This window comes from Monodelphis domestica, chromosome 1, assembly GCF_027887165.1.
Source record: "Monodelphis domestica isolate mMonDom1 chromosome 1, mMonDom1.pri, whole genome shotgun sequence".
NCBI classification, from domain to species: domain Eukaryota; kingdom Metazoa; phylum Chordata; class Mammalia; order Didelphimorphia; family Didelphidae; genus Monodelphis; species Monodelphis domestica.
Genome location: NC_077227.1, coordinates 568,583,965 through 568,606,994, shown reverse-complemented (window position 1 = coordinate 568,606,994; position 23,030 = coordinate 568,583,965). Strand labels below are relative to the sequence as shown.

Below are 23,030 nucleotides of genomic sequence, written 5' to 3'. Positions count from 1 at the left end.
TTATGTTTAAAGTTATTTAAATTCTTGGAAAGAAATTGTTTTGGAATTATCCTGCTTAGGTTCTTTGACATAACACCAGATAGGGAGAAAAATTAACTTCTGTATTTTCTCTACTTATTTCCAAATAGATATGTTTGACGACTTCTCTGAAGGTAGAGAATGTGTCAACTGTGGGGCAATGTCTACTCCTCTCTGGAGGCGAGATGGGACAGGTCACTACTTATGCAATGCCTGTGGGCTCTACCACAAGATGAATGGCATCAACCGGCCTCTTATAAAACCTCAAAGACGTCTGGTAAGCAACTCCTCCCAAAGCCCTCGACCTTGCTTCTTAAGCCCAGCATTCTAGGGAGAGGTCATTGGACCTATACTTCCTATACATTTCTAGAGCTTTATGTAGGTCTCATCTTTTGTAGCTTTCACCTATTGGAGTTTTTTAGAATAGTTACCTAGAACTTAGACTTCTCTACTTTGGGGAGTTTCCTTAGGTCAACTGGGGGATCAAAAAATTACTTGTTCAGGTATAATATTTAAAGAGTCAAAGGGAACTATTTATGAAGAATTTGTGCCATGTGATGTAGGAAGGAAGGGGTGCTGAAAGAAAGGGAGGCACAAGCTATCAGTTCCAGCTTCTAGCCCAATCTAAAACAGACAACAGAATAACCAGGGCAGGAATCCCAAACTGAAAATGCTTCTGCATTTTTGTAACTCTGAAGCATCCTAGTTAACTAATTGAGGCTCAGTTCAGCAGCAATCTACTATTATTTAGACCTAAACCCAAGTCAGGAACTTGTGGAACTCAGACCTGGTTTTCAGTGATTAGACTTTAGCCTAGATCAGACCACTTTAGGAGCACAGAAAACCTGCAGGTCCCCAGCATGTACTGTCCCCAATTACTTGATATAACACAATACTCAATACACCAAGAAAATAGCAACAGGAACAGCCCAGACCTTCCCTCCAGAAATATAAAGGACCTAACTTTAAGTTTGAAGTCAGGAAGATGGCTAGAAGAATAAGCAAACAAAATAAGATGCCAACCATAAAAAAAAAGCTATTATTATGACAAGGATTCTCAAGGTATAAACAGAAGAAAATGAATAAAACAACTACAAGCAAAGCCTCAAATAAAAACACAGCTTGGGCTTAAATTCAACTAGAATTCCGGGAAGAGATGAAACAACGTTTTGTTTTTATTTTTTAAGTAAATACTATTTTTACAAATGAAGTGAAAGCACCAGAGGAAAAATTTGGAAAAGTAATGAAAATTACTCTGAAAATTAGAATAGACTACATAAAAGCCAATGACTCTAAGATATAATAGTGTTAAAAGACTGAAATGGCAGAAGAAAATTCAAAGAATCTGAGATTAAAAAAATAACTGACGTGGAAAACAGACTGAAGTGGGGAATTTAAGAATTAATGGACTAGGGGGCAGCTAGGTGGCTTAGTAAATAGAGAGCCAGACCTAGAAATGGGAGATCCTGGATTCAAATTTGACCTCAGAGACTTCCTTGCTGTGTGATCATGGACATGCCACTTAATCCCCTTTGCTTAGCCCTTACCTCTCTTCTCCTCTGGAACCAATATACAGTATTAACTCTAATATGAAAGGTAAGGATTAAAAAAAAAAGAAGAATTTATACAATGACAGTACTATGGCAAGAAAAAATAACTGAAAGAATAAGCAATTCTGATCCTCATAATAACTAACTGCAATTCCATCTTCTGATAGAAATATGAAGGACTCAGAGTACAAAATGAGACATTTTGGAAATTTGTTTTGCTCAACTATACATAAGGGTTTGCTACAGCCATGAAATGTTACAGGCATTTTCAGATGAGATCATTATATAATTAGGTATAGCCCTATTCAATGTCTTCCAGAAAATTCTTTACAAAGTATATTATATGCATTATCACATTTGAGTTTCATAACAACCCCACAAATTAGGTGCTGCAGGTAGTAGTATCCTCATTTTATAGATGAAGAACCAAGGCTCAGAGAGATAAAGTGACTTGTCCAGAGTCACTCAGCTAGTAAATGTCTAAGGCAAGAATTGAATGCAGGTGTCCTCTCTCCAGATGAAGCATTCTATCAATACTGCCTAATATAATAAGGATAGCATTTATATAGTGATTTAAGATTTACAAATGTTATCTAATGTGATCCTCATAACAATCCTGGGAGGTAGGTGCTATTATTAAACTTCCTCACCCCATTTTACAGATGAAGAAACTGAGTCTGAGAGAGATGAAATGATTTGCTTGGGGTCACATTACTAGTATATTTCTGAGGCTTGATTTGAACTCAGGTCTTCCTGCCTCCAGGCCAAGCACTCTATCCATCTAGCTAGCTTCCTTACTTCATTATCTATAGACTAGGTCTGTAGATTTGGCAATTGTTCTAGGTGTAAGAGAAGGATGGGGCATTTGCCAGTCATACTTTGGGGTATCCCTTCTATTTCTTCTTTACATATATATTATTCAGATGCAATGGCCTCACTCTCTCAGGGCCATGCCTCTTACATTTTTCCCATCAAGGTTCTCAGGCACCAGGAGAGGTACAAAGTCTAGTCTCTCTCTTTTCTGACAATGACTCAAACACGTCCTATTTTAGGAATGTGGTGGCTGAGCACCCCAGTTCCATTTAACCACCTCATATTGAATTGAAATTGACAAAGAGTTATCTACCACACATCAAGATGGAGGGCTAGACAGTTTCCCTGATCCTCACAGCCACGCAAGACTCTTCAAAGTAGGAAATTATGTGCAAGAGATAAGTAGTTTCAGCTGTCTCCACACACCTCTGAGAACTCTGTAACAGGGCTGCCATTCTGGGAACTAAGGGCTGAAAAGGCTAACTTCTGATCCCTAATGTGTTCACTCACTGCCTCCTCACTCTCCACAACCACTTCCACCACTTCTGAGCCACTGGGCTGACCCAGGGACTTTCAGCAAATTTCAACTGTAACCCATCTTCTTCCCCACCCCAACCCAATGGTGGAAAACCAAAAGACAGAAGCTTGCTTAGGCTGGGACAGTATCACAGTGGCTTTCTGTGCTTCAGCAGAACTCAGCCAGAGAACAGAGGAACAGAGGGAACTGGGGCAAGAACAAACAACAGATAAACATTTGCCACAAAACCTCAGGGGCATAATTCCTCCCACATTGACTTCTATCTGGGAAGAGAGGGGATTAGGTTCTTATTTATAGTTCAATTCCTACACAGCATTAGTTTCTCCAGGTCCAAGCCCAAAGCCCAAAGATTCCTTTGGGCTAGCATTCCAGAATTCATGTTCCTCAGGACACTGATGGCTCTTTTTCTTCATCCAAATTGAGGTGGCAACTCCCTCCAAGCCTAAGAGAGTGGGGGGGGGGTCAGGAAAGGCATCCCTCAGGCCCTTCCCCCTTATTGTGTGATTAGAGTGGAGTCCTTTACCCTTAGGCACAAATTCTGGGGGGAAAAAAAGCCACTCCAAGTATCTCAGATTAATTTAAGGATGCCAACAGATTGCCAGCAAGGGTAATGTCACATCTTCCTCTAGCATTCTTTAATACCATCCAGACATTTTTCTGGTTGCTTAATACCAAGATCTAGCCGTCAGAGCAGATTTATGGCCTATAGGACAGAGTTACAATAGCAGCTATTTTACAAAAGTAATTGGCTTGGAAAACTATGGTATTCTGAATAGCTACTTAAATAATAGTTTTAAAGTGAACACTATCATTAAAGTGACATGACCGCCAGTGAAAATGAGATGAAATTATATTACAGCATATTTTATTTGCTGAAATTTTGTAATTTAATATAGACACTATCTTTATTTTGTATTTGCAACAATGCATATAATTTAGAATGCTGAACCACGAAAAAAGTTATTACTTGAATTTAAGAATATCTAAAATAGCAAACAACTGTTCGCATCTTACAAGCATTTATCATAATGCTTAATTAGCTTGTGCAGAAATTTGCCATGTGAGATCTCTCTCTGCAGCCATCTTGGAACTGTGTTCCTCTCACAAAATGCCTGGCAAAGCACCAAAAACGGTCCCAGTCACAGAGCAAGAGTTGCCCCAGCCCCAGTCTGAGGCAGAGACTGGCAACAGAATATGACAATGATGAATCAAAACCAGAGCTTGAAGAATGGGATTCTACCCAGGCAATCATGCAACAGGCCCAGCTGAGAGTAGCCATTGAAAAGGATGAGGAACCAGTCAGTAAAACAAAGCAGATTTGAAGTGAAAAGAAAGCCCGAAAGGCTATGTCCAAACTGGGACTGTGACAAGTGACAAGTGACAAGTGTTATTAGAATCACCCTCTGGAAATCTAAGAATATCCTCTTTGTCATCACAAAGCCAGATGTCTACAAGAGTCCAGTTTCAGATACCTACATAGTTTGGGGGGAAGCCAAAACTGAAGATCTCCCTCAGCAGGCACAGTTAGAGGCTGCTGAAAAATTCAAAATTCAGGGTGAAGCCATCTCAAACATACAGAACAATACACAAACTCCAACCATACAAGAAGAAAGTGAAGAAGAAGAGGTTGATGAAATAGGTGTAGAGGTGAAAGACACAAAATCAGGCATGTCCCAAGCAAATGTATCCAGAGCAAAGGCCATGGGAGCCCTAAAGAAGAGCAGTAATGATATTGTAAATGCTATTATGAAATTAGCAATATAACAATCTTGAGACAGACATTATTCTCAGTGTTTCAGAGAAGATTAATTTACCGGAATTGTAAAAAGCTTTTGCATAAACAAAATCAGTAAAAGGAGAAGCAGGGAAGCCATCACTGGGAAGAATTTTTTGCATCAAGTCTCTTAAATGATCTGATGATCCAAATAACTAGCCAAGAGCAAGAATCCTAAAGTTCTCAAAAGAATTTGCAAACCATATGAAATCATCCCAGTTACTAATCAGGCAAATGGAAATCCACATGTGAGATTTTACAATCAGCAGATGTCAAAAGTTGGAACTAATCAATGTCAGAAGGGCTATGAGATGATGGCAATAAAATAATTGGATCCATTCATTTAGAAAATCATTAAAATATCCACCCACTCCTGCTAGACAGACTACCAGAGGGAAGGTCAAAGACATGAGATAAATATCAAAGTGTAGAGCAGCAAAGAGCTAGAAACAAGATGTCTCACATTTAAGGAATGACTAAGCAAATGGCAAGCGAAGTAATGAAATCTTAATTTCTTAAATAATGAATGTGAAGAATTTAGAAAGCACTGACATGAACCAATGCAAAATGAAGTCTAACCCAGTAAACCATGTACAAAAGATGACAAAGTCTGACCTTGGAGAAAAGGAAGAACTTTCTTCCCCTTATTGCCAAAGTGGGGAATTATGAAGTTTAATAGTACATATGCTTTGTGACATACTGGATTTTACTGAACTTGTTTAAAATTTTTATTGATGTTACATTTCCGCATATATCCCATCCTGTACACAATGAGCAATCCCTTACACACAGAATTGAGGGAGGGGAGAAGGAAAATGCATAAACTACCATTTTATGGTTCCTTTTTTAATCTTTGTTCTATGAGATCTAAGTACAAGGAAACTATTTTCAGTAATGAATATACTGTAAAGACAGAAGCATCAAAACTATTTTTCAGGCAAGTCAAAGAGGGTCTTAAACACCTGGAAATCTCAAAGAGGGAGATTCTGGCCAGCTGAGTTTCTGAAACCGCTGAAGATTTATAACATTATACACCCATTTTATAATTGTCTTATCTGCTTTCCTGTCTGATTTATGTAAAAGACTTTGCAAACCCTAAAAAAATGCTATGTAAATGTCTGCTCTGTTCATAAATAAAATAACTTGTCTAGAATTGAACCTTTCCTTAATTTAAAAAAAAAAGAAATTTTCCATGTGACTGCTTCATGCTTCAATGATTGTTATTGCCTGATGTGTCAGACTATTTAATTATAAAATAGTTAATTGCATTTTTTATTATGGTAATTAACTACAAATGAGTGTTTTACATGCAGGTCTATGGATCATTTGATTTCGTTTCCTATCTGATTTAAAATATAATTCCTAGATTTTTAGCTCTCTTTATAATCCTTTGAAGGACTACCAAAAGAAGAGACTAAAGTACCCCTTGGGGAAATTGCACTGAAGCTATTTGTAAAAAGTCCTTACTTCTGGCACCAGAGGGCCCACTAGAAAAATCTAAAGGCTATTCCAGAAAATGTATTTTGTTTAATATTTTGAGGAAATATTATTAAAATAAATAATAAAATCATAACAGCCCATAAATATTATTTATTATTTATATTGTATAATTAATATTATTTTGAAACAAAATAAATAATAAATTAAATAATAAAGATTAGCTGCTAAGCAGTATTTTGGCAGCTAGATTTTCCCTTTTTCTATGCTTAAAATAAATTAGAACTTCTATAAAGGTTTTCTGTAGGAAGAAAACTAGTACTTTTATATACATAAACCACACAAATATGTTTGCCAAACTAAAAATGAGTATTTTTTTCTATCTAGGATATTATTTCATTTGAGGTTTTATTAGTATATTTATAAAAGCAATTCCGATCCAATAATGATTATGATTAATTTTTGTAGCAGGGAGTCATTTTTAAAACTGAAATGCTATTTTAGCTGAACAAAATATGTGTAACATTGAGTACCCTGGCCCCTGCTATCTGAGAGCCAGATGTTATATTTCATCTCCCCATCAGTGTTCTCCAGGATCTCTAGAGGGGTTGGGAGTACAGTAGGACCTCATTTAAGGAAACTCAACACATGCAAATTCAAGTATTTGTGATGCCATTTGAAAAAAAATAAAGGCAGAAATATATGTAAAATAAAAAATTTTAATTATGTATTAACCCTATGTCATTTTCTCAGGGATTCAACCAATCACATTCATTTGCACACTGAGAAGTATTAGTGTCTCTTTACATTGTTCTTCACCAAATATTAGCTCAGTGCTTCTCTTTGTTTCATTAGCACTATTTAGTTATTAATAATGGCCCCAGAGCACAAGAGTAGAGATGTCGATAGCTCTGAGAAGCCCAAGAAAAATTGTAAAATGATTAGGTGTGTTTATCTAAGAAATACTTATTAAAAAATAGAGTTTGCTATTATGCATGACTTTTGACTTACACAAAAAGGCTTGAAATGTATTGGCCAAGTAAACCAAGGTCCTCCCCCAACATAAGAAAGTCTCTTATGATTTTACTTTCACTTTTTTTAGGGATGATTTTTGTGGGGGTGGGAGACTGCTGAGCTGAGGGGTAGAAGCTGGAATCAGTTAGAATTCACTTATATCCTGGTTTCAGCCATCCATGTTAGGTCTTGGACCATATCCCCTGAACACAAGGGTCCTATTCCAGGACTCGAATCACCCAGAAGTAAGTTTCTAGAATCTTCGATGGGGGTGACACCATCTTTGTGGACAAATGACATCTGCACATTCTCCAAACCCCCATTATACATTTTTCAAGCCATGCTAATTCTCCCATTTGGTCTGCCTTTGCTCTCATCAGTAACACTAAAGTGCTATCTCCTAGCTTCTATGAATGAAAGTTATTCATATAGCTTCTTAAGTCTCACTTTTATCCAGAAGGTAATGTAGGTATCAGCTAGATGATTCTGGCTTCATGACTCAATGGAATAGCCTGGGGACAGTAGAGGTCATATACGCCAACTCTCCTTTTAGAGATGAAAAACAGTAGCAAAGGTCATTTAAGTGGTGGGCATGGGCCCTTTGACTCCAAATCCAGTAGTCTTTCCACCTCCCATGAGATTATATCCTTCCTCAGAACCTCCCTTTCCCCCACCCTTGTGACATGGTCCTATATGAAATTGTTTCATTGTGTTGGGCATATTGATTGGGTATTTTGGGTTACACAGTAGGAATTTGGCTACCTCAAGAATAAATGCCTTCCCATTGGTCTGATCAAGAAGACCTGTTTTAGGGCCAATCTCTTTCCTTTGGTGAGATGGAAAACAAACTTTTTGGCTCTGCTTTTTCAGTCTGCCTCCCGCCGGGTGGGGCTCTCCTGTGCAAATTGCCAGACCACAACCACCACGCTATGGCGCAGAAATGCTGAAGGCGAGCCTGTCTGTAATGCCTGTGGCCTTTACATGAAACTGCATGGGGTAAGTTAAGACTGGGTCCCTTATTTTTTGGTTTCACATCCTTTTAATTGTCATTTTCATGTTGCCACTGAATATAAATATGTCTTCTTCTGATATCTTATCCATTATTCTTCCTACTACATCTTGATTTTTTTTCTTATCTTTACCTAATCTTACCCACTAGAATGAGAGCTCCTTGATAGTAGAGACTGTCATATATGTCATATTTCATATATGTAATCATTCCTAAAACTTTGCATATAGTAGGCACTTAAATGTATATTGAGTGGTACTGAATTCCTCTCTGTGCTAGGCTCTTTAATTCTTTTAATTCATATATACACATTTGGACCTCTCAGAATATAGGTGGTAGCTAGAATTGTGAGACAAGATCAGTTAACTAAGGGAAAGAGTAGACAGAATTAAAAGCACAAAGATTGAACCTTAGAAAATGGCCCAATAAATATATTGGAAGAGAAAGTGAAGAGATAGAAGTGGGTAGAACTATCTAAGGAGACATGCATAGTCAGAGAGGCAGGGGGAAAGTCAGAAAAGAACAATCAGAAAATCAGAACAGGAAGAAACAAAAAGAAAATCAGAAAAGACCTAATTTTCATCTCTGCCCTTTCTTTTCCCTGTCTCTTCTATCTTAACAATCATTGTCATCTTTGTTAGTCCTACAACAAATAGGCCAATTACTCAGACTGAGAGGTCTGTGGGTGAAAGACATCTTAAAAACGGGAACCTCAGTGCTGCCCACAGGAACATCAAGGAAGTCAAGGGAGACATTTAGGGAAGGAATAATAGTAGAAAGCATATAATCCCAAAGAAGTTCTCAGCAGGAAAAAACCTGAGTAAAGCCCATTAGATTAATCAGCAACTTTCAAGAATTATTGTTTGGTAGTAATGGAATGAAGGCCCTATTGCAGGGGGAGAAAGAGAACCAGTAGAAGCAATTGATATATATATATACACTATTTCAAGAGGTTTGACAATGAAAGCAAATAGAAAATTTGGCTGGAGCAAAAGGGAGAAAAGCAGGACTAAGAAAGAAAAACATTTGCAGATGGAGAATTCAGACGTGTGAAGTCAGTAGCAGGGATGAAGCCTGTGCTGAAGGGAGAGACTGAAGATACTGGAATGAAGGATAAATGCCAGATCTGAACTCTAGAGCATAGTGGAATGATTAGCCTTACGATGAAGGAGAGATGGTTTTTCCTCTGAGATTGGAATGGGAGAATAGGTATAGAGGTGAAGAGGATGGTAGGCTGTACCATTCATGCTGGAAGACTGCCTTCCCCTAGTCTTACTAGTAATATAGAAGATAAAATTACCTTCTCAATTTTATCTTTTAAAAATAACTTTATATTGATGATTATTACATCACCATAATTTCTCAAATATTCTTACCTCTCCCACTAAGAGAGCCATCTCATATAACAAATAGTATTTTTGAAGACCTAAGAAAAAGAAAAGGAGGGGGGAAAGAGCAGAAATGATTAATAATTAGAAAAACTCTGAAAATAATACAATGTTCGATTTTTGTGAACCTCCAACTTCTGCAAATAATGGAGTAAAGGTGTCTTCTCATATCTCTTCTTAAAAGCCATGCTTGTTCTTTCTAATTTTGCAGCATTCTATCCTCTTTTGATTTTGTGTCTGTGATTGTTCTTTCCATTTATCCAGTTGTAGTATTGTATATATTGTTTTCTTGACTCTTCTTACATTATTCTGCATTAGTTCATACAGATCTTTCTTTGCTTGTCTATATTCATCAAGTATTATTTCTTCAACATAGCAAGATTCCATTACATTAAGATACCACAATGCTTAGCCATTTCCCAAATCAATGACCACCTATACTTTTATTTCCAATTCTTTGCTATCACAACAAGTGCTGCTATAAATATTTCTATGTGTTTGGAGACTTTCTTGTTAGCAATGGCTTCATTGGGGTATATGCCTAGTAACAGAACCTTTTTGAGTTAAAGATGGATATTTTACTCACTTCATTTTCATAATTCCAAATTGCTTTTCAAAATGCTTGTACAGATTCACAGCTCCACCAATAATGTATTAATGTGCCTATCTTCTCACAATCCTTTCAACATTAAATATGCACATCTTTTGCCATTTTCAAAAATTTTCAGGGTATGTAGTAAAACCTCAGAATTGTTTTCATTTGGAGCATTCTTTCATGTAGTTGTTATACCTGTTCCAATATGTGACCTAATTTTCATCTTTGCCCTTTCTTTTTCCTGTTTTAGTTATCTTTGTTAGTCTTTGTTAGTCCCATAACAAATAGGTTAATTACTCAGACTAAGAGGAAATCGGGCTGTGGGTGAACATTATTATGAAATTCAGAAAGGACTTACAGCAGTTTTTAAAAAGCTATTGGTAAATCATAAAAGTCCTTTGCAAAGCTAATTGCTCCCAAAATGCCTTCTCCTTAGAATTTCCAGATTTCCATTTTTATTGTTTAAACACACAATGCTGTAGTTCTGCAAGCTGATTTCTGGCATCTCGATGTGTATTAAAGAACAGATTACATATGGACACTCATGTTTGTTAACATTATTCTTTTGGGCTCCCTAGGTCCCAAGGCCTCTTGCAATGAGGAAAGAAGGGATTCAAACAAGAAAACGGAAGCCTAAGAATCTTAACAAAGCCAAGACAACAACAGGTTGGCTATTAATATTAACAATATGATATAGTAATTATGTAAACAAATCAACAGCACTCTGGAAATGGTTATTGCTCATGGTTAGCTACCCCTCAGAACAGTGTTATGTACTTAGTTCATAATCATAATAGTAATAATGTCAGTTCCTTCCTTTGTATGTGAGGATCCATGACATGCTTTATGTAAAATGTTCTGAGGTTGGGGCAACTAGGTGACTCTATGGACAGAGAGTCAGGTCTGAAGTAGAGAGGGCCTGGGTTCAAATCTAGCTGGGCAAGTCACTTAACTCCAGTTGCCTAGCCCTTGCCACTCTTCAGCCTTGGGGACTTAGTGTAAATTCTTTTTTTTTTTAACCTTACCTTCTATCTTAGAATCAATACTGTGTATTAGTTCCAAGACAAGAAAAGAGGAAAGGGCTGTGCAATGTGGGTTAAGTGACTTGTTCAGGGTCCCACAGCTTGGAGATATTGAATGGTCAGATTTGAATGTAGGTTCTCCCAACTCCAGACCTGACTCTCTATCAGCTAAGTCACCGAACTTCCTCTTTAAATCAATTCTAAAACAGAAAATAAAGTGTTTAGTTTTTGTTTGTTTGTTTTATGCTTTGAGGTCTACCGGTACCCCTCTACTTCATTCTGTAGTAAGAGTGAAAGTAGATCATTTAAGAGTACTGCAACTATTGCTCTACCTTGAAAGTCCATGAATACAACTTTCACTTGGTCATTTCCCCAGAATTCACACGAAGATCACAAGAAATCAGTTTATAATCTAAGGTACCAGGGGCAGCTAGATGATACAGTAGATAGAGCACCTGGTCTGGAATCAGGAGGACCTAGGTTCAAATCTGGCCTCCGATACTTCCTAGATGTGGGACCCTGAACAAGTTACTTAGCCCCAGTTGCCTAGCCCTTGCTTTTCTGTCTTGGTTTTTAAATAAATAAATAAGGAATGTATCCCTATATGGATTTACTGAGGAAGCAATAGTTTCCTTTCTTTCCTCCTATGCCGGACACTCTTTTTTTCTGTACTGAGGTACCTGGGAAGTATTTATTCATTCCAGTAAATATTGATGGCTTGTGAGCTTGCCTTTAAAGAAATGAAATGCATTTATCTTCATTGACTTTTCATCAAGGCCAGATTAGATCTAAATGAATTACCCTTCTCCATCAGAAAGAATATAATTTTAACTGCTTATTCTTGTCCCCTAATGACAGGAATGACTTGTCTCCTTGAGAATGATAGTAATGATAATAGCTCACATTTATATAGCATTTTGAAATATCCAGTTGCCTTTTATAAGTTACTTAACAACAGGCCTGTAAAGCACCTCTATTTTACTATATGCATCTTTACTATGAGCTCCAATAAATAAGGCTTAGTATTTAGAGAACTGGCCTTTCTTAGAGTCAGAAAGACCAGTATTCAAGTCGTGCCTCTGACATTCTGGATTTATGAACTGAGGCAAGTAACTTCTTAGAGCCCCTAGAAAACCATCGAAGATTAAAAAGTGCAGAAAAAAAAAAGTTCCTTCTCCTTTGGTAGAAGAAATACTTTACCATGAGCTCTATATACTTATGAAATAATAGGCCTGGTTAAAAAGAAAAAGGAAAACAACCCCTCCATTTTATTTATAAGGACACAGAGGACCAGGTTAAGTGACTTGACTTGTCTATGGCCACCCAACTAGTAAGTGCCAAAAACAGGATTTAAACCCATATCCTCTCCTAACACTGAGAAAAGCAGTATTTCCAATATGTTACACTACCTCTTCTTATGCAATTGAAACATTATGGCCAAATTATTTTTTCTAGGTCTTTTCTAGGTTTATAGTAATACAACCCTCCTGATTTCTGTATTACTGTTTCTGGCCATAATCTACCCCCATTCTTCCCTTCCTTCCTCCCACAGTCATCAAGCCTCTTTCTTTCTATAACCAGCAATCCTGTTGTTGTCTGCCTCCTGACCTACTCAAAGGAGATCTATCCATCTTTAGTCTCTGTTACTGCCTGTGAGTCACTTCTGTTTGTGCCTTGCTTCCAGGTCCCTCAGGCAGTGAGAGTCTCACTCCCACCACCAGCACTGCCAGCAGCTCTAGTAATACCACTAGCACCGAGGAGATGCGTCCCATCAAAACAGAGCCAGGGCTCTCCTCCCATTATGGACATACTAGCCCCATGTCTCAGGTAAGTATAGCAAGTAGTAAGGAAAGAGGTTCCCTACTGATAAGATAACCCCATATTTCAACAGAGCTTTGATGAAATATAAATTTGCTCAATGAGAAATGCAATCTAATCAGAAAACTTCAAAGTAGACCTAAAGTGGAAGCACGTCCTCAGTAAGTGAAGGAACTGCCCTGTGGTAAAAACTCTGAACATCAGGGCTTCTTGTTTTCTACTCAGGGTACCCACATTGGAATTAAAGAGAAATTTCCCACCTGGGTTCATCATCAAGCTTGTTGTCATTTTAAGGAGGCAGCATCACTGGATTTGAAATCAAAAGACCTGGGTTTTTTAGTCTCAGCTTTTCTACTTATTTCCTTTATGATCATGGGCCAGTCTTTTTGAACCTGTCTGAACCTGAAATTCCTCTTCCAGAAAATGAGCAAGTTTGGTTAGATGGGAACCTCCAAATCTCATGTTCTGTTAATGCTGGGAGGTGGACCTTCCAGAAGGTGAAACAGCCCTTCCACATTTTGTGGGTTAGTTGTTTTTCAGTCATATCTGACTCTTTGTGACCCCATTTGGGGCTATCTTGGCAAAGATACTGGAGTGCTTCACCATTTCCTTCCAAAGCTTATTTTATAGATGAGGAAACAGTCCAGTCACACAGCTAATAAGTATCTGAGTTTAGGTTTGAACTCACAAAGGTGAGTCTTCCTGACTTCTGGTCCAGCACAATATACACTGCTTAGCCTACTAGCTTCTCTCATTCTCTAATAGAGACATTTGCCATTCCTTCACAGAAGTCCTATCCCTATTCTGCCATCACGGTTCAGAACTGCCCTGATTCTGCTGGAGTCCTTGGCAGCCACTGTGAATTGGTTTCCCATTTCATCTTGGGGCTAGAGTAGATCATGGAAAACTCATATTCTTCATGGAATCCATTTGCTTGCCCTTCTTTTTGTATTACAATAGGGAGGGTTCAACATCCCTAACTACCTTTTACACACTTGGATTCAGTGGAGTTCAGATGCCACAGAGTGAGAAGAACCTTGGGCATCTTACATAGGAATTGAAGGGGAGGCTTCTCAGTGCAAATGAAAACATCCTGGAAGTCCATTTGTTTTTCAGTGTGGCCAGATCACATAATCATAATAAACAATTAACATTTATATAGCACTTATTATGTGCCAGGCATTGTGCTAAGCATTTTACAATTATTATCCCATTTGATCCTCATAACAACCTTGGGTAGTAGGTGATATTATCATCCCTATTTTACAGATGAGAAAACCAAGGCAATCAGAGGGGAAGTGACTTGGGTTACATAGCTAGTAAATATTTGAGGTCACAGTTGAACTCAGTCTGATTCCAGCACTGCACCAGCAAGCTGCCAGGAGACATCACTATGTCTCTGACAGCAGCATTTGTTCCTTCTAATAAATCCAAATTTTCACCTAGTTACATAATGCCTTATCCCATCATGGCACTATTTGATACTGTTTATCAAAGCAATATGGCGTATGTAGAATTATGGATTCTGGAAACTTGTGTTTAAGACTTGGCTTGGTTATTTAATAACTATAATCTGGGACATCGCAACCTCTTAACATCAGTTTCTTCACTTGTTAAATGGATACAGTAGCACTTGTACTACCTCCTTCACAGGTTTGTTATGAGGATAAAATGAGGCAGTGTATGTGAAAACTCTTGGTAGCCACAGAGAATGTTGTATCTCGATGTTGCAGATCTATCATCCAGACCTTTTGTATTTCTGATTTCTTACAGAATCACAGATTTCAATGCAAGACGGGGGCCTTAAAAGTCATAGAGTCGGGGGCAGCTGGGTGGCTCAGTGGATTGAGAGCTAGCCCTAGAGACAGGAGGTCCTAGGTTCAAATGTGGCCTCAGACACTTCCCAGCTGTGTGACCCTGGGCAAGTCACTTGACCCCCATTACCTAGCCCTTACCACTCTTCTGCCTTGGAGCCAATACACAGTATTGACTCCAAGATGGAAGGTAAGGGTTTTAAAAAAATAAAAATAAATAATTAAAGAAAAGTCATAGAGTCTAACCTCCATCATTTTATAGATAATAAAACTGAGGCCCAAAAAGAAGTCATTGGCCCAAGGTCCCACAAGTAGCAAATGCAGAGCTGCAATTTCAACCCAAATTATCTGACTACAAATCCAGCCCACTGGCCACTGGAGGGGTGGGAGGGCGTAGGGAAGGCAATAAGTACTGCACCAACCTCTATTCAATAGACTCAGCTATGACAGGGACTTAATTGTTTTGCTTGTTACTTTGCTTTGTCCCTTTCCTCATCCTTTTTCTTTAATCCATTTGCCAGAGGTTTGGGTCTGTACAAGCATTTTAAAATATGATATGTGCTTTAGAACTGAGGGTCCCCAAAGGGAAATTTTTTAAGCTACAAGACAAGTTGGGGTCTAGATGTGGCATGAGCTCTGTGATTAAATTTCCACCTTGAACTCTCCCATTCCAAATACTTTGTAGTCAACTATGATGAACTCCCTTTCACTTCATCCTTTCTTTTTTTGCTTCTAGTCATTTTCAGTCAGCTCAATGTCTGGCCATGGGGCCTCCATCCATCCAGTCCTCTCAGCCCTGAAGATCTCTCCTCAGGGCTACCCATCTCCAGTCAGCCAGTCCTCACAGGCTGGCACCAAGCAGGACTCCTGGAATAGCCTCGTCTTAGCTGAAAGTCATGGGGACATCATCACTGCATAATCTCACCTCTTTCTCCACCTCAAACTCCTCACATGGACTCTGGGATTTGGGAGGCTAGGGGAGAGAGGAATTTGGGGCTTTATGTATCCAGAATTCCTCATCCTTCCCCTTGATGAGACTGACTCCAGAAGAATGATTTGGAAGAAACTCAAAGTAGGAAAACTGGAAAGAGTCTGGATCATTGAGTACAAGAGACCCACCTTCCACAGACCAAATGGAGAAAGCTTCTTCATTGTATTCAATGACCATTTCTCATGTGACTTCTTCCTATGAGATTTCCTGATTGGGAGATCTTTTCCTTTTTACCATTTCACTCCCGTGACCTAAGACTCCAGGCTTTGCCTGGAATACAAAGCCATGCCAGAGAAGAATATCTGATTGGGTACCACCCCCTCAGCTGAGCTTAATGACTTGGGGATGGCAAGGTTTGAGGGCTGGGAAGATCTTTCTGGAAACCAATGATTCTTATTCCCATGCTCTCTGAACCAATGAGGCACCTCTCATGCATAATATAACATGTGTCTTCCTTGCCTCCTCTCTCAGGCTTTTTCAAAGGTTGTGGACCAAGTTATATGTATGATGATGAAATATTAACCAGCTTAAATGTTTGACTGATTTTTTTTTCAAATGGAAATCTTCTACCTGGCAGGTAAAAGCCTCAAGAGAGTTGGAAAAAAAAATATCCCACAGAGGAAAGCACTGTGTGTGACCCCTTGGAAAGCTTCCACTGTGAGCCTCTCTGGAATTGGTCTTCTTTCCTTCTCTACCTTACCCCATTATTGCTGTCCTAGAATACTGCTGATTGAAAGAGGGCCTCAGGGCCCCCATAAAGACTCTTTACCATGATCTTTTTCTTTCTCATAAACACTGCTGTAACCATCTATGACATTACCTACCCCTGACCCAAAAGAATCTATAAGTAGCAAAGAGCATCTTTAAAACAAGGTTCAATTTTAATCTCCCATTTTGTTCCCTTCCATGAAGGATGGACGCCCACACCCTCCCTGACCCCACAGCCCTTTTAACATTGTCTTAAAGTGAGGTTGCTGTAAAATCAGTATTTAACTAATAAATTTATCTCTGCTAAACTTTCTATTCTCTTTCTCTCTCGAGGCCTTTATTTGGTAAAGTTTACTGTTGCTATCTGGCAAGGAAAGTTTCCCCAAAAGTTAGACTCTTTATAGGTCTTTGACAGGAATATCCTATTTATATATGGTATGACAGAAAGAGTAAAGGCCTGAGAATCCAAAGACCTATTGCTTCTTTGCTGGTGTGACCACAAACAATCCCTCCCCTTCAGTTGACTTCAATTTGTCCTCTGAAAATTTGGAAGAATTGAACTCTGCCATAAGTAAAGCAGATTGAAAAGGCATTGTCCCAGGGTGCCATTATTCACAAGACATACTTCCTCCCAATGCAGCTCTTCATCTTGCCAACTCCACATCCTGATGTAGCAACTGCCCCACTTCTCTCTCCTGGCCCCTGACTACCATATTCCTAGAGATTCCTCTCTCCCAAGATTCATCTTCTTCTTACACACCAAGATGAACTGTCCTCTAAGCACACCCCAACTATACTTGTCTTAGGAAATAAGACCTGTGTGGAACTAAATGATCTCCAAGGTTGCCTTCAAATATAAAATGTTATAATTTATGAAGAACACAACTTATGGTGACACTTTGTTTTATTAGGATCCAGACCTTGAAACACTGCAAAGATTATAATGTGGGTAACAATTTTTTTTCTTTTAAAAATATGGAACACTTCATGAATTTCTGTCATTCTTGAGCAGAGATTGTGCTAATCTTCTCTTAAACATTCCAATTTTATTGTATTGCTGTTGAAGCAAATACATGGAAACAGATTTTCTTTTTTTCTTTAAAAATTTTTTCAAATAATATTTTACTCCCCCCCATTAAAAACAATGTTTTAATATTCATTTTCTTTAAAATGTTGAGTTCTAAATTCTCTCCCTCCTTCCCATCCTTCCTTCTTTACTTCCAATCCTTTCTCCTCCCTGAGATGGTAAGCAATCTGATATAGATTTTACACATGGAGCTATGTAAAACATTTTCCCATATTAGTAATTTCATGGATGAGATCTCAAACCAAAAAAAAAAAAGGTGAAATATAGTATATCTTACTCTGCATTCAGACTCCATCAGTTCTTGGAGGCCATATGGCATTTTTCATTTTGAGAGATCAAGAAAAAGGGAAAAGGACTTGTTTGTATAATAATATTTATTACAGTTCTTTTTTGTGCTAGCAAAGAATTGGTAACTAAAGGGTTGTCCACCATCTGGGGAATGGCTGAACAAGTTGTAGTATACGAATGTGATGGAATACTATTGTGATATAAAAATGTCAAGCAGGATAATTTTGGACATTTTCAAAAACACAACAGAAACTCTGGTTTTATTTGGTTCTTCTCTTTGTTCCTCATTTCCTCAAAACAAAAACAAAAATGAACACACCACAGTTCTTGTCTTTCTGACTCATAAATATCATGGTTTGATCCAAATAAACAAGCACTCTAAAGTCAAAGATATGGGGAGGATTTGGGAGGAGGTAACTGTGGCACTATTTGTTTTATTTATGTATCTTGACTTGACTTGATTAAAAAAATAGCAAGAGAATAGAGTCTGTAAGTCATAGTATAATAAGTTTAGTTTCGATTCCTGGAATATTTCTAAAATATATTACTAAAAGGAAATTTAGGGAACATCTAGAAAAGAAAATGGATTCAGATACTTCCTAGCTATGTAACCCTGGGCAAGTCACTCAATCCCCATTGCCTAACCCTTACTACTCTTCTACTGTTAAATTTAAAATTATATATCTAATAGTAAAACTATTATATTTTATGAGGTTTATTAAGGATTATTAGAAATCAAGGAATAAAGAAGATACAAAATAATAACCATGAGCCCATGGCTGATTTGCCCATTCAAATCCCAGCACTTAGCTTACTTACAACATCATTACAATGGCAGAGAGGAGAGAGAGGGAGGCGTTACTGCCAGTTAAATACCAATTGTGATTTCGCCAACCTGGGGACTCAGGTGAGATTATAGGGAATTCTAGGAAACACCAAGGACTTCTAGGGATTGAAGTCTGGGGTTCAAAATCTCCATTTATACACTACCTTGAAACTACTATAAAGTATTGATTATAAAATGGAAGGTAAGGGTTTTTTTTTTTAAAAAGGAATTATCAAGAAGGCAGCATAATTTTATCAAGAATTATTGATGACACACTCTCTTCCTTTCCTATTTTGACAGGGTTACTAGACTAGTAGATGAGGGGAATACTATTCATCCATAACCCATGATGGGATACTGCAAAGACTTTATCTAGATTTCAGCAAAGCATTTTTCAAATGTGTTTTTATCATGTTATCATCCTCTTTATGGGAGAAACTTCTATGCCATCAGGCTAGGCTATGTTTTCTTTAAATGATCTTGAAATTTTTTAATTTAATAAGGATTAATTGGCCCAAGTTGTTAAAGTGAAAAACTATTGACATGATTTCCTGGTGGTACAAAAGTCAGTGTATGAGAATTTGGGGACTCTTCCCTCTGGCTACATACTCTATACCCTCTGACCAACTTGCCAGCATAGCCAATGGAGGAATCAGGGAAACTGTTCAACCAAACCAATGTTGTATCTTTATTGAATATCCTTTCTATGCTATAGCTAAGTAAACTCCCTTTTATGAACTATTAGATGGTCTATGAGTGTCTCATTTCATTCCAATCCTGAAGCTGAAACACTGGACAAGCCTGGATCAGGCCTGATCTATGACATTTGGTGTTAATCTGCAGGATTGGATAGGAATGACTGATGAAGTGAGGAGAAGGCAATGCAAAGAAAGGTAGGTCCTAAGTCATCGGCAACCCAAATACAGAGAAGTCTGGTTTATTCTCTGAGCAGGGTGGGAATGCAGTAAGTAACTAGAGACAGATGTGAATGTACTCTGTATCTTTAAGAACCATGCCCTGAAAATGATGAATATTACAAGAAATTATTTGTATAATTTTTAAATTTGGGAAGAACAGTGATCTCCAGATCATCTAGCTGGGCTGATGTAGGACTGGTTCCCCCACAAAAGTTTTAGTTTGGGAATTGTCTAGAATACATGCTAATAGATTGCATGGAACTTCTTCCATGGCCTTTGGGAGACCATTGAGAACTGTGCCACATGAACTTTGTTGGAGCCCTGGTGAAAGTTACTTGGGGGAGATGGGTACTTGATAATACTGGATTTTCAGGGCTTTTCTGAAATGGGATTAAGGATAAATTTGGTGAATATATCCCAAATGGGATGGGATAAATATGGGAGGGGATGGAAAAGGGTGGGGTACTTCATCAATTTTTTCAACTATAATAACTCTCTAGGTCAGCTAGGTTCCTCTGTGGGTTGAGAGCCAAAGTTCAAGACAGGAGATACTGGGTTCAAATGTGACCTCAGATACTTCCTAGCTATGTGATCCTAGGCAAGTCACTTTGCCTAGCCCCTATTGCTCTTCTGCCTTGGAACCAATACCCAAGATTGATTCTAAAATGGAAGGCAAGGATTTAAAAAACAAAATTATAATAACTCTTGCTGGGGCTTCCAGTAATGGGTAAATGAGGAGCCACCAAAGAATGGGCCCCAGAAGAGGCCTCAGGCACATTGCTTCATAGTCAAAAAAAGGTGATTTGCCAAATAACAGGTAGAACGCATGTCATAGCCTAGAAAACACTGGTCATCTCTCTTTTTTTTGGCATAGGTAAGTGACACTGAACTCAATAATCTGGGGGCGGGGGGGGGGGGGCAGCTTTGTGAGTAAGAGATGTCAAATGCTCCCTCCTGGGTGCTTCAGTCAGATCTAACTGGAAGCAAGACTTTTCTATATTAGATAACTACTCATAGAGGAGTTGTTCAAGAACAAGTTTGGTTCACCAGAACCTCCTGGCCCCCTGAATTTTCTGAGCCTGTTCGAGTAACCATTTCTGACCTCATCATTGTGGTGGACCAGCCAGTTATCAGTGATGCCCTGGCCTGCAGCACTGGAAGCATTTAGCATAGCCTAGCACAGGGAGATGGTACTCAGCCCATCAGAAAGCAGTCTGGAGAGCCCATAATGCCAGCACTCAACTAGTTACAAGGAAGCAACAGCAACATCTAGCACTATTTTGACCTCAGCACTGAAAGATAGTAATAGTGCTGACAAAAGTGCTCCAGCCATGGCAGAGAGGTATTGCTAAGCCCCATTAAAGGAGGACATTCACAGTACCCAGGGCAGTTCAGGTCAGGTGTGGGTGATACTTCTATACCCTAGGAGAGGGAAGCACCGGCTTGGTACAAGGGACAGTAAAAGTGTCCAGGCCAAGCACAGGAAAGCATTTCTTGGACCCAAGTGCTCCTGGAATCCCATTACTCTGGCACAAATTGGGACAGTGATTGGGTTCCTAGCATAGGGCTCAGGGCCTGTGTCCCAGGATGAGTTTTGAAGTCCAAGGCTGTCCCCAATGCCCCCAATGTGTAGGAAGATTCTCTAGTAGACCTTTAGGACCTTACCACCAAGGAGCTGTTGTAGGAGCAGGCTAGGCTAAGTTTTTCCTCTAATAAGTATTAAAAACTGGCCTGGAGGCTTAAATGGTGTAGGGAACTAAGGTCTGAACCATTGACATTACTTCCTGGTGATCAAAATGCAAAAGTCAATGAACAAGAAGTCAAGAACTTGGTAGCCTTCAGGCTCCCCATCAGCTTCAGATCAGGCTGCTGGCATAATCACAGGAAGACAGGGAAGCTGTGCCCAACTAAACCCAGAATACTGTATTATTACCTTTGAAAATTAAGGTAGAGGGGCAGCTGGGTGGCTCAGTGAATTGAGAGCCAGGCCTAGTGATAGGAGGTCCTGGGTTCAAATGTAGGCTTATATATTTCCCAGCTGTGTGACCCTGGGCAAGTCACTTAACCCCCATTTCCTTGTCCTTACTGCTCTTTTGCCTTGGAACCAATACACAGAATTGATTCCAAGATGGAAGGTAAGGGTTTAAAAAGAAAAAAAAAATTAAGGTAGAGAAAATGAGCATGATCTATTCCAGATCTTATACCTAAAGGGCATGCTTATCAAATTTAATAGCAACTAAAATCAGTTCAGATTCCCTGAGCACATACCAAGTAATCTTGGGATGAAGCTAGATATTCCATAATCAAGACAATTCTCAGACACTATTGAGAAGATGGCAGACAATGTAAGAGAAGATGTAAGGTAGTCAACTCTATCAAATATCCCTAGTAACATACAAATTTTTATTTCAATCTCTTAGAAAAGGGAAAGTCAACCAGTGCTAATCCAGCTGCCTCATAACCTACATGGATCCAACTCATACCTCAGAACTGGAATGGGACATCGATCTTTACATCCCCCCTTGCATGCCTAGCCCACAGGTACACCAGGAAGGTCTTTCTCTGCCCATGTTTAGGTCATTCTACCCTGATCCTAGTCTTAGGCTATCTATATGATGGAGGCCTTGTCCCTACCCCATCTCCCTGCCTCTGCAGCCAGGATGAGCCACCACTCAAGCAAAAGTGTCTTTCCCCTTCGGTCCTTCCCTGAAGCCTGCCCCATAGCTTTCCACCCTGCCAGAACAATTTCTGGTAGAGGCTTCAAGGAGGTACTATCTGCCAATTGCTACTACTTTTCACCTCTTTCCCTCTGGCTTCCATTGCCTGCCTTCCAAGACATCACAGCAAGGTTTCCCTCTAGATCTCAAATTCCAACTTCCAGAAGTTCCCTCTGACTTGGTTCACCCTCACTGCTCTGGCCTCTAGCTGAAGGGTTCTTTCCTCTGTCTTGGCAGTCTAGTGAAGCTTTTAAACTTCTCAATGTTTTAAGATAAATAAAATAAAACAAAATAAAATGCATAGTGTTACAAAGGGAACCAATCATGTTAAAATATAAACATTTTAAAAATTCTCAGACCCCAAGTTAAGACCTGCTATTCTAGCAGCTGCTAAACTAATGACCCGGCCTATATAACTGACCTTTAGCACCCACAAATCCAACTACTTACCTCCACAATTTTGAGAGTTTTCATTTATCCAGATGAAAGCTCAGTGATTAGATATAAGGAATCATTAATGAAAATGCAAAGTGAAATTAAGGGGAACATCAGTGCAAGTAACAAATAATATAACAAATGAATAAATTAAATTAAAAATAATAAATAAAATTAAAACAAACTTGGTGAAATAGAACTTAATAGCAAGTGATGGTTATATACTACAAAGCTGTAGTTTTGTAAAATAGAATGAGATAGCTTGGATTAG

General features: G+C 38.7%; 1 protein-coding gene, 1 non-coding gene and 1 pseudogene across 4 annotated transcripts in view; 2 read left to right on the top strand and 1 right to left on the bottom strand.

Annotated features, from left to right (window-relative positions):
• The window catches only part of GATA4 (GATA binding protein 4), a 108,937-nt gene extending 92,135 nt beyond the window's left edge, over positions 1 to 16,802 (top strand). For all 3 annotated transcript variants that reach the window (XM_007476244.3, XM_007476243.3, XM_056813424.1), the window contains exons 3-7: positions 129 to 295; positions 8,015 to 8,140; positions 10,715 to 10,802; positions 12,843 to 12,985; positions 15,527 to 16,802. In XM_007476244.3, coding sequence (XP_007476306.1) covers positions 129 to 295; positions 8,015 to 8,140; positions 10,715 to 10,802; positions 12,843 to 12,985; positions 15,527 to 15,709 — 707 coding nt within the window. In that variant the 3' untranslated portion in view covers positions 15,710 to 16,802. The remainder of the gene's footprint in view (positions 1 to 128; positions 296 to 8,014; positions 8,141 to 10,714; positions 10,803 to 12,842; positions 12,986 to 15,526) is intronic.
• Positions 302 to 6,266, top strand: LOC103094927 (nascent polypeptide-associated complex subunit alpha-like; annotated as a pseudogene).
• A 656-nt stretch (positions 16,803 to 17,458) lies between the features above and the next one.
• LOC130456653 (U6 spliceosomal RNA) lies at positions 17,459 to 17,560 on the bottom strand. Its single transcript, XR_008915718.1, has one exon. It is a non-coding gene; the product is annotated as a U6 spliceosomal RNA (small nuclear RNA).
• Positions 17,561 to 23,030: the final 5,470 nt, after the last annotated feature.